The sequence below is a fragment of the Hipposideros armiger genome, unplaced genomic scaffold (genome assembly GCF_001890085.2).
Source record: "Hipposideros armiger isolate ML-2016 unplaced genomic scaffold, ASM189008v1 scaffold_136, whole genome shotgun sequence".
NCBI lineage: Eukaryota > Metazoa > Chordata > Mammalia > Chiroptera > Hipposideridae > Hipposideros > Hipposideros armiger.
The window spans coordinates 1222535-1235204 of NW_017731486.1; the positions used below are offsets into that span (position 1 = coordinate 1222535).

The 12670-nt window shown below is 38.2% G+C and overlaps 1 protein-coding gene across 10 annotated transcripts in view; it reads left to right on the plus strand.

The window, feature by feature from the left end:
- PPP4R1 (protein phosphatase 4 regulatory subunit 1) overlaps window positions 1-12670 on the plus strand; it is a 97902-nt gene that overhangs the window by 49514 nt on the left and 35718 nt on the right. For all 10 annotated transcript variants that reach the window (XM_019649975.1, XM_019649976.1, XM_019649966.1 and 7 more), the window contains one exon: window positions 7383-7906. In XM_019649975.1, the coding sequence (XP_019505520.1) occupies window positions 7383-7906 (524 nt within the window). The remainder of the gene's footprint in view (window positions 1-7382; window positions 7907-12670) is intronic.

Genomic DNA, 12670 nt, shown 5'->3' on the forward strand with positions numbered 1-12670 from the left:
AAAATTTGAGTTTTAGACTTTTATAAACTTATTATAATATATACTTATGGAAAAACAATTTAAACCTTACTTAGTGCATGGGAAATAAGCACAAACTTTTACAGGTGTGCACTTGAAATAATTGGGTACCTGTTTTTAAAACAGTCCCTACTGTAATGCTTGAGTTACCATAGTGTCTTGTCCCTCCCTTGTCATTGATGCTAATGGACATTTTCTTCTGTAGGTCTTGATACTGTGGTATTTGCTTTCTTGGTGTTTTGATTTGGCAGTTCTTCCTTTCTTCTCTGCTGCCTTGTTTTACCTTTTTGCCCGTTCTCCTACTGTCCTGCTGAATAGCCAAACAAACCTGAGGTACTGTTTTTTGTAAAGGAAGAAAAATCACTCTAAACCTGCCTTCCTAGCACGCAAAGTTTATCAGTTCTTTAGAAAACAGCTGCTACAAGAAGTTTGACAAAAATAATGATTGGGGGCGGGGTGTTATCTGTTTTTCTTTTTTAAAGTCAGTGTACCTTTTCACTATCTAATTTGTACAAAGACTATTATACAACTTTTATTTATTTTTAAATCAAGAGAGGATCTAGTAAGTGAAAATTAAAATATACAGAGAATCATATAGGACAGGGGTCAGCGAACTTTCTGTGAAAGGCCAATTGCTATTTTTGGTCTCTCACAACTACTCAACTCTGCCTTTGCACTGTGTAGCAGCCATAGACAGACAATACATAAACAGATGGGCTTGGCTTTGTTCCAGTAAAACTTTATTGACAAAAATAGTTGGCATGGATATCATGGCCAGTAGTTATGCTGACTGCTGGTATAGGACATTGGAAGAGCTATTTAAAGGTAGTTATCTTTTAGCTACAAATCTTAATTTCTCTTCCATTGTAATGAGGTATGTCTTAATGTCAAGTCAATACTATTTGTGGAATTGGATTTTCACTATATTATTAGACTTTATTGAATTGTGTTAATGGTGTAGGGGAACAGAAAGTTTCTGGCTAAGGAAGGAGTTGTGTTACCTTTGTAAAAGATTTTGTGTAGTTTTCCTAGCTTCAAGAAGAATTATCCTATACATTATTAGAATCATTAGTTTGTTTGCCCTCTTAAATACTTCACTGGCTTTTGTTTTAAGCTTTGTTAGAATTGTTGTTTTGTTAATTAAGATTCATCAATTGATTGTCCGAAAATTAATTGAGCACCTACTAAGAACCACCTGCTGTAAATAGAAATAGAGAACTTGGTTCCTGTTCTCAAGGTCCTCTTAGTTTTCTAGAATTCAGATTTCTCAAATATCTCACAGGGTGAGGAAGTTTTGGGCAATATATTTCCACTACTACTTACTTATTATATATTCTTTCATCTGATCCTGGAAACATTTAACATTCAAAAAGTTAACACTTTTTGAAGCGTTTATTGATTATAAACATCTGACTTTATATACAAAATTTGTGTTTCACTCACCCTAGATCAGGCTAGTAATGGTTGTTTGAAGGTATTAATAAGTATTTGGCTACTTGCAGAAGCAGAGTTAAACATTCAAATTTGTATTTCTAAATTATGTAAAATAAACATTCTCTTTTTTTTAGTCAAACCAACAATTATATTGTTCTCTGAATACATTATGTCCTTCAGGTTCTTCCTGCTTTCTGTTTGGGAAGCCATTCATACCTCATTTAATAAAGACAATGTTAGCGTGTTTGCTGTCTCTAAACTCCCTACCTCTGAGAATCTTTCCCTGAGTTTTTCAGGAAATTCACAGCTTTTGCATCTTGCCTATCAATAGGACTAGAATGAGAGCACTAATTTTTAATCATATCTTTTAAGTTGTATATTTGCATATATCACACCATAGACCACAAGTCCCATCTGGTGTAGCTATCTAGTTTTTTATCTTTATATATACTAACACCTTCATGGGGCCTGCCACATAGTTTGCACATAATAAACATTGAATGAATTATTATAAGGAAATAATTTATTTAATCTCAAAAGCCTTAAGTAACTGAACCACTTATGCTAGTTTTTGTCAAATTTAGCTTAATGCCAATTATGTGAAAGTAAAATTGATTGTTATTGCTATAAATTCGAAAGTATTTCACTGCTGTTAAAATTTCATTTAGTTATTGTAATTCGCAGTATTTGAAAGCTGTATCTTGGAGAGTGTTCTTTGCCTTTTTCTCAGGGTGCTTCTTTTTTTTTTTTTTTTTTTTTTTTTATTGGGGAATTGGGGGGATGGGAACAGCGCTGGGGAGTCGGGGGAAGGGGAACAGACAAGTTGCTGTCGTTTTGTTCTTCAATCTAGTTGTGGAGGACGCCGCTTCACTGGCCCAAGTTGGCACCATCATTGCGCTCTTCTCTGGCGAGGCAGATCAGTCGCCGGCTTCTGGACGGCTGCTCACTGCGGCTGCTGGCCGCTCACGCTGGCTGCTGGCCACACACGGTAGCCCATGGCAATCCACTGCCACAGGGACTGCAGCCCACGCCGTCGCCGGCGACTCATGGCAGCCCAGCTCCAGGTTGAGCTGTTGTTCAGCATCTTAGCTGTAGAGGGCAGTGTCACTGGCCCTCATATGTGGGATCCGAACCAGGGCCCTCTGGCATCCCAAGCGAGTTCTTAACCATCGCGCCACTCGGCCGGCCCTCAGGGTGCTTCTTTAACCAGATGTTCCATAGGTCATTTTCTCCTTGAAATACATGTATAAGTACTTATTTTTCTAGACCTGTGGTCTCAGTTCCTAGTCAGGAACTCTGAGGATATTAATTGTAAACTATGTAGACACTAAAGAAAACCTAATGTTCTTTTTGAGAGAAATTCTGTTTTACCCTCTGGTGCTCTTGTTACCTACACTCTCTTAGGAGATAGGATAATTCTCTTATTATGTAGAATCATGTCTTCTCAATTTTCAAAACAGTGTTTGCTTATATAATGGCATTTAGAAGTCTGACAATTAAAAATATCAGAATTTTGCCATTGACTATTATCCAGCCCTAGGAAAAGTCAGTGTTTAGAGAATTTATATTTTTGAAAGTTTGAAGCAACTGTTAGTCATTCACACATGTAGTAACTCTTCCCAGAATTTATTGTAGGGAAAATTTTTGTCTCTTTAAAACTGTACTGGGCTGGCCAAGTGGCTCAGTTGGTTAAGAATTGGCTTAAGAGCGAGGGCTTTGAGCAACAGGGCCGCCGGTTTGATTCCCACATGGGCCAGTGACACTGCGCCAGAGCTGAGCTGTCGCTGAGCTGCCAACAGGCAGCAGGATGGCTCAGCTGGTGTAGCAACAAGATTGTCTGTTCAATGGTGGGCTACGCCCGCCCGCAACTAAGACTGAACTTGGCACTTTGAGCTGAACCGCCACCCGGATGGCTCAGTGTATAGAGCGTGCACTCTTAACAACAAGGCTGCTGGTTCGACTCCCGCATGGCATGGTGTCTACACCCACCCGCAACTAAGATTAAACACAGCACCTTGAGCTTAGAGTCCATGAGCTGCTGAAGGGAAGCCAGATGGCGACTGAACGAAGATTGAAATTGAAGAACAACAACTTGGCTGGTCCCCCTCCCCAATTCCCGAACACTGTTCCCCTCACCCAATTCCCCATTTTTTTTTTAATTGTACTAAGAGTTTTAAGTTTGTACAAACTAGTAATTTTACATTAGACAAATAGAATGACTTGACCATTCTTTGTTTTTGCTGTTAAGATTATTAAAATGTAATAGTCTTAATGAATTTTAGTATTACAGTTTAACCTAAATGCTAAGGTGAAATAGTGATCAAGGAACTTCAGCCCTTGGAATAGTTTTATATACTAAATGACCTTCTAGTTGGATTCTTTTTGTGAATTTTAAATGGAACTTTCTTAAATTAATCAGATAATAGATGAAGTCTTGTAGGTTTTACCCATTTGTTTCCCATCCCCATCAAACAATACCTGTTCATAATTTTTTTTTTTAAAGATTTTTATTGGGGAATTGGGATGGGAACAGCGCTGGGGAATTGGGGGAAGGGGAACAGACAAGTTGCTGTCATTTTGTTCTTCAGTCTAGTTGTGGAGGACGTTGCTTCACTGGCCCAAGTTGGCACCATCATTGCGCTCTTCTCAGGCGAGGCAGATCAGTCGCCGGCTTCTGGACGGCCACTCACAGCGGCTTGAGGGCCGCTCACACTGGCTGCTGGCCACACACGGTAGCCCATGGCAACCCACTGCAGCAGGGGCTGCAGCCTATGCCATCGCTGGCGACTCACGGCAGCCCAGCTCCAGGTTGAGCTGTTGTTCAGCATCTTAGCTGTGGAGGGCAGTGTCACTGGCCCTCATATGTGGGATCCGAACCGGGGCCCTCTGGCGTCCCAAGCCAGTTCTTAACCAACGCACCACTCGGCCGGCCCTAAATATCTTTTAATAAGAACAACATGATTGGAAAATATATAATTCATACATATTTAGAAGGCATTTATTTTGCATAATAGCACTAGGTTCAAGAACTATTTTGGAGAGGGAAAGGATCTTAAAGACCATTTAGCCAATCCCTCATTTTTATGAATAAGTAGGAAATGTGGAATATGAGTTTTATATTAATGTAATGCTAGTGTTGGAATAAGAATCTAAGAACTTGCCGTTCAATATTTTCATAATTGTAACAATTTTATTATATATGCATACAATATATTTTATAGAAACAAGAATGGAAGGGCAACATCAGAATTGAAAACGCTATCACTGTGTGGTATGTTTTCAGGTGACTTATTAAATATTTTTTTCTGTATTTAAAAACTTTTTAGGGCGGCTGATTAGCTCAGGTGGTTAGAGCGCAGGCTCATAACACCAAGGTTGCCGGTTCGATTCCCACATGGGCCAAGGAGCTGCACCCTCCTCATCTAGATTGAAGACAACTACTTGACTTAAAGCTGATCAGCCCTGGAAGAACAGTTTCCCAATTTAAAAAAAAAAAAAAACAAAAAACAAAAAAAATAATCATAGTGGGTTTTTTTTACTTGTTTTTTTTTTTTAAACTTTATTGGGGAACAGCCATAATCATTGGTTACACATTGCTTTCATGCTACAATGGCATAGTTGACTCTTTTAAGGAGGGTGCAGTTCACAGTGGCCTATGTGGGGATCGAACCGGCAACCCTGGTGTTATCAGCGCCGTGCTCTAACCAACTGAGCTCACCCCCATAGTGTGTTTTTAAAACAGGTTTCTGAAAATAATGTGAACATTATTATGAGATAAATTATAGTTATCAACTTCAGAGGGAAGTTGATAATTTCATGAGAACATTTAAGGTGGCTATTCAACTAGAATATTACCTAAGTGTTAACGTCACCTTTCTTTTGCACACTCCTGGCACTATCCTGGCAGGCCTTCTGTTTAATATCTTTTGTTGTTTATATGTAGAGGCGCACAGTGTTTCAAGGAAGCACTTTTAATTTTTTTCCCCACACTCACCTTACATATTTACCTACATATCCATCCTTCCTTTTCCTTCATGTTTCTTAGAAAGAAGTATCTCTTCATCTGTCCACCTGTGGTCTTGAGCCCATAATATTTCTGCTTTATCAGTTATTTCATAAATCTCCTGTGTCTCCAGTTCCTTCATCTCTTATAACCTCTTCCTCTAAGCCTAAAAATATGCTCATCTTTACCACCCTTTTATACAAGAAAAATAACTTCACTCTCTGTTATTCTATGACTATCGTGTTTTCCTTCATTCATATTTCTTGTATCACACACGTCTAAGCCTTTCTGAGTTGTCCATTTGAGTTGATGACCTCCAAATCTGCCTCCAGTGTCTGGCCAGTTTCCCATGGATATCACCATCACCTTCAACATAGATCCGTAACTCGGCCTATCCAAACCAGAACTCATTAGCTCTTTTGCTAAACTGTTTGCATTTTTTACCAGCATCTAATCAGTTGCTATAGCCAAAAATCTGGAAATCTTTCCAAGTTTGTTTTTTATTTCTCACCTCCAGCATGCTATAAGTGAACGAATCTGATTGGTTTTGTCATCATTTGAATGTGTTTATTTCTTCTGTAGCCCCCAAAACACTGCCTTCATTCAGAAAGTCATCACTATCTCTCACCTGCTCTATATTTCTGCCTCCTGTTTGACCTCCAACCAATTTTCTATACTGCTTCCAGAATGGTCTTTCAAAAATAACACATCTAAAAATGTAAGTTTCGTAATTCTTACTTTATTTCCTATAGCCTGTAGGATAAATTCCAGAGGTATTTAGTATGGAATGCAGTAGTGTCTGTAGTTTTTCATCCTCGTTGTCCATCATTTCCTTCTCTTAGCCATAATAAACTCATTGTTATTTTCTAAATATGTTATACCTCCTCTAACACCCTTTGCATATGCTGTTTCTTTCAGTACATTTTCTTCCCCTTAGACTCATAAACATTATTGGTTCTTCTAAACACAACTCATATCATTTCCTCTAAAGCGGTTTAATTTCAATTTTCATCTCTACCTTGTGTGTTCAATGTTCATTTACTACTCTGTCTGGCAGTTATTTGCTTATAAGTTCGTTTTTCCTATTTGCCTCTAATGGTAATCTCATGAGCAAGATGTGCATCTCACCTCGAGTATGAATCCTCAAAAACTGTTTTCATTTCCTGGCTCCTAGTAGGTGCTCAATACGTATTTGTTAACTATAATTGAATTTAATAAAACATAGGGGATAAACATAAAAACTTATCGTAGTACTTTAGCTTATATAGTAGATGGAGGTAATCAGTGGGATTTAATTTAGGAACTTGTGCTATGTGTTCTTAGCAATTAGGTCATGATTCCATTTTGTTAAAACCTCAGAGTAGAGCTAGAAAGTGTGGAAAAAATAAAAACTTTTTACTTAAAATACTTAAGCAGATTGTAATATTTTATGAGATAGTAAATAAGATTCTTTGTAATGCTATGTAGAAGTTGTTTTTATGTAAGCAAATAAGTTTTAATTCTCAACTTTTCAGTGTGTCATTGGAGCAGAGTCGCAATACCATAATTCTAAAAATCAGATAATTGTTTAAATGTATCTTAAAATGCTTTGTAGGAATTTATCTCCCTACATTTATTTATTTATTTATTTAGGAAATTATCATGGTATTATAGAATCCCAGGATTCTTAACTTTTATCTTCTCCAACTAACATCTAATGCTTTAATATCTAGACTTAGGCTTAACAGATGTTTACATCTCTGAACACAGAACAGCTGATGGAAAAAGAAGCATTACCAGTAATTTACATAAACTCAATTTGTATGGATAATCTGTAATTTTTAATATTTAACTTGTCAAAATGCTTTATGTAGTATCTTTCATTGATTTTTTTTTCAGTAATTATTTTTATACTTTCATTTTTTTCCCCCAAATGAAACAATAAAAGGATCAGAGATCAAGAAGTCCCCGAGGATGTACAAATCAGTCCAGAGGATGTTCCTTCAGACCCCAGTATTAATAATACCATTATCAAACTGGAAAACATGGTGGAAGATTATGCTGAAACATCTAGGAAATCTCCAGGTGAAATAAGTGTTCCAATGGACAGGTCTTTACTTTGTACTTTGTCCTCAGACTCTCATCAGGAAGCAGCTTGTAATGAGAAAGATAAAAAACCTGATAACTACAAGTCTACATTATGGCCAGAGATTGGCACCAGTTCACAAGATTCAGCTCTTTTAGATCAGGAATTGTACAATTCCTTCCATTTCTGGAGGACTCCTCTTCCTGAAATAGATCTAGATATAGAGCTTGAGCAGGGATCTGGAAATAAACTCAGCCCAGAGAGACCAGAAGAAACACCTGAAGTCACCATGCCAAGTTCTTCAAACATCACTATGGCCACCAGAAAGGAACTTGAAGAAATGTTAGAAAATCTAGAGCCACATGTTGATGATCCAGATGTTAAAGGTATGGAAGATTCAATCAAGTCTTTATTCTAAAGTTGATATAAAATGTTATTTTGTGAGCTTTTTTCCAGAAAAATTGCCTTTAAAAAGTTTATCTTGACCTTTGTCATCATGTCTTGTCTTGATAAATATCTGATTTTTAGGAATTTCATTTAACTGTAATATATACAGAATTGTTGATACACAGATCACTCTATCTGAAATTTTGGCAGTCATTCAAATAATGTTTTACAATTTTAACTCTTTCTCTGCCTTAACTATTCTTCTCTGGGTCTCATTATGTTTTTTATTAAATGGCAATGGATGCAGTGGGTTTTTTTTGTTGTTTTTCTGTGTGTTCTTTTTAAAGATTTTTATTGGGGAATTGGGGGAAGGGGAACAGACAAGTTGCTGTCCTTTTGTTCTTCAGTCTAGTTGTGGAGGACGTTGCTTCACTTGCCCAAGTTGGCACCATCATTGCGCTCTTCCCGGGTGAGGCAGATCAGTCACTGGCTTCTGGATGGCCACTCACAGCGGCTGCTGGCCGCTCACGCTGTCCGCTGGCTACACACGGTAGCCCATGGCAACCCACTGCAGCAGGGGCTGCAGCCTACGCCGTCGCCATCGACTCACAGCAGCCCAGCTCCAGGTTGAGCTGTTGTTCAGCATCTTAGCTGTAGAGGGCAGTGTCACTGGCCCTCATATGTGGGATCCGAACCGGGGCCCTCTGGTGTCCCAAGCCAGTTCTTAACCATCACGCCACCCAGCCGGCCCTCAGTGTTTTTTTTTAAGGACGGACTATAGTCTATTAATAGTAGACAAAGATACCTACTTTCCTATGGACTATGTTTTAAGAGCTGTAGACACATATAAGAGTTGATTACTTTCTCAATTTTGACTTTTTTTCCATTGAGTTACATGTGTATCACTTGTTGTAGATTCTTTCATTGTGAATGTCAGCCTTAAAAGTTGTTCTATGTTAAAATCAAAAGTTGCCTCTTATGAAGTGAAATATGTGTTCTAAATTGTGGGAAATGTGATGTCCTGAAGCAGTCCCTATTGTTCTGCTTGCTGGGAAGTGGTTTAAAGTCCATGGGGCTAGAACCTGATGCAAATGTTATCTTTCTACTTCTTTAAAGACTAAGCCTTTCCTAATGACTCTTATAACCTTATTCAGTGAATTCTGAGATGTTATTTAAAACAAAAACAATTTTGAAGAATCCCGTAATTACAAGTCTTCAGAACTTATATCTCTTTGTGGGTTTTTTTTCTGGCCTTGTTAGTTCCAAAAGCTTAAATACCTTTTTTTTTTTTTTTTTTTAAAGATTTTATTGGGGAATTGGGGGAAGGGAACACACAAGTTGCTGTCCTTTGGTTCTTCATTCTAGTTGTGGAGGACTTCGCTTCACTGGCCCATGTTGGTATTATCATTGCGCTCTTCCCAGCTGAGGCAGATCGGTCGCCAGCCACTGGATGGCCGGCCGCTCATGGCAGCTCTTGGCAGATCACCCTGGCTGCCAGCCGCTCACAGCCACTCACGGTAGCTTATGGCAGCTCACTGCAGCTTCACTGCAGCCTACGCCGTTGCTGGTGACTCACGGCAGCCCAGCTCCAGGTCGAGCTGTTGTTCACCACCTTAGCTGTAGAGGGCGCAGCGTTACTGGCCGTAATGTGGGATCCGAACCGGGGCCCTGCTGCTTAGAGCCAGCGTCCCAAGCCAACTCTTAACCAATGTGCCACTCGGCCAGCCCGATATATACCCATTTTTAAAGCTGATAAAGTGATACCTTCAGTATCCCTCTGAAACATATAAAACCTTGTATTTAAACTTGAAAAATTACATCATTGGTGAGTGGTTAAGTTGGCAGTTTATTTGACTTTAATTTATTATGATTTTTAAAAAGATAGTCTTACAATTTTACACTTGGAGAAAAATTAAATGATTTGATTCAAGGCAAATTCATATCCTTGATTGTTGAAAGTTATTTTAATTTAACTGGCAGATGGTCAGTTTCATTTTTTTAACTTTCATTCTTTTAGGTTTATTGGGACATAATTTCTATCAGTAAAATTGGGACATAATTTCTATCAGAAAAAGCCTTTTGAATGGACAGTTCTGTGAGACTTGATAAACATACAGTTGTGTGTAACTATCACTACGGTGAAGATACAGAACAGTTGCATCACCCCATAATGTTCCCGTATCCCCCTTTCTAGTCAGTCCTTCCTTTCATGCCCAGCCTGTAGCAACACTGATGTGTTTTCTGTCCCTATGATTTTGCCTTTTGCAAAATGCCACATACATAAAATCAACTGATACAAACCTTTTTGAGCATGACTTCTGTCACTTAGCGTAATGTATTTGAGATTTATCCGTGTTTCACATCTTAGTAGTTCATTCCTTTTTATTCTGAAACAAAGGCAAGAAGAGAGGACTGAATATTTTCAGTAGCATATCCTGTTTTATAATCTCTTGTGGTAGATTATTTTTTATGGAAACCTTACAGCTTCACTTTCTCATTCCTCAATTGTGGCTCTGTCACTAATTTTTCACCCCGTTGAACCAGCATTCTGTATTTTATGACAGCTTGATGATGGAGCAAGTACTGAGGTTTTTGTTTTGTTTGACAAATTAGAATCTTCATCAAAACCTTGCCTTTTTAGTCTCCCTCCATCCTTCTGCTCTCTTCCATCCCCAGACAAAGAGAATTGAGACACAGAGAATTATGCCTAAAACTAAGGATGGTCACAGCTGAAGATAGTCAAGTCTTGATAAATGTTTGTCTTTACAGTGTTCAGCTTTTTGTTTAAATAAGCCTTATATCATTTACCAACTCAAGTTTTATTCAGTTGATCAAATTTCAATGATTTTCACACTTTTTTCTTTTTTTTAAAGATTTTAATTGGGGGATGGGAACAGCGCTGGGGAATTGGGGGAAGGGGAACAGACAAGTTGCTGTCCTTTTGTTCTTTAGTCTGATTGTGGAGGACGTCGCTTCACTGGCCCAAGTTGGCACCATCATTGCGCTCTTCCCGGCGAGGCAGATCAGTCGCCGGCTTCTGGACGGCCGCTCACGGCGGCTGCTGGCTACACACGGTATTCCATGGCAACCCACTGCAGCAGGGGTTGCAGCCTACGCCGTCGCCGGCAACTCATGGCAGCCCAGCTCCAAGTTGAGCTGTTGTTCAGCATCTTAGCTGTAGAGGGCAGTGTCACTGGCCCTCATATGTGGGATCCGAACCGGGGCCCTCTGGCGTCCCAAGCCAGCTCTTAACCAATGCACCACTTGGCCGGCCCTCACACTTTTTTCTTGTACTCCATTTTTATGGGAAAAGGCTTTAAGCCTGTTCTGGGAGCTCTCACTGTATTATAGTACCTTCTAGTTCTCTGACACATAGTAGGCACTTAACAAATATGAAATGTTGAATAAGCTACTTTAATTCTTTTTTACAAATAAGCTAAAAGTAATATGTATAGTTTGCTTTCTAAAAAGACCTACATGTACATGTAAGTTTCAGTATATGTAAGTTTCAGCGTTTCAGAAGATGGCTAATATTTACCATATTTGACTTAAAATTGTATTGTAAATTTACAGACCTCAATTGAGAGATTTCAACAATAAATACTAATATATTGTGATTTAATCAATTTTCTTTTGAAGTTACCTCATAAACTTGCTATGTTTAAATTTGTCATGTTCTTTCTGTCCATAAGGATACTTTCATGACATATCCATTGATATATTTATTCATTCAGCATTACTTATTGAGCACCTACTGTGTATCAGATACTCCCCTAGCTACAAACCAGACAAAAATCCCAGCCCCAGTGAGCACAGAGGGTGAGATAGTATATAAACTGCCTATGTGTCAAAGGTTCTACGGTAAAATATATGTTGGCATTGTTGGGGATTTTCTGCTTAGGCTACAGAATTCTTAAGCATTTGATTTTATTGAAATCTGAGGGTGTGTTTAATCCATGTTAATTTCGTAGTTGAAAATTTACTATGCCTTAATTTTCCATTGTGTTAGAAGATGTTTTGAGTTTTTAAAGGAGTATACCTTAGTTTTGGATACTTTTTTTTTCTAATTCTGCCATAGTGGGTAGTCATTGCCTTCAAACTGTCAGAAAATGTCTACTGTTTTGAAAGGCAGAACTTGAATCCAAAATTGGAAACTCTATTTTGACCAGGGACAAAACTAGTTATGTTGTATGTGTAATTTTTTTTTTTTTTTTTTGTCAGTTGGACCAAAAAATCTGGAGAGGCTCTGCCCAGAGAAACCATCTTAGGGCATCCCTTCAGAAGTCGAATTTCAGGTTTTGCAAACCTCTGTGCCATTTGTTCTTTATCGTTATCAATTTTGGGTGGGAAATGTCATGGGAAAAAATAACAAGACTTAGGGTTTTTTCTTTTAAGGTAACCTTTGTTTCACAGTCTTGCTAATTTAACTCTTACCTTCCTTGAAGCATTGATTTATTTTTCTTGGTGAGTTTCTGGCCAAAAAATTTAACTGTTTCCACATACTATGGAGTTGTTGGAAAAGTCATGATATATTTTGTTTATGTTTTTCAAAGGTCATTTATTTATATAAAGAACAAAGATCAATCAATGATATATTGCCCGTTTTGTTCGATAACCTTTTGCCATCTTTCAGTGAGCTTAATAATTCCTCGTTCATAGAAGGACCTGTCTTTATTTGAGAAAAACTGAACAAGGTGCTGATTTACAGCCTCATCTGAATTGAACGTTATACTACACAAGGAGTTTTGAAGAAAGCGAAACAA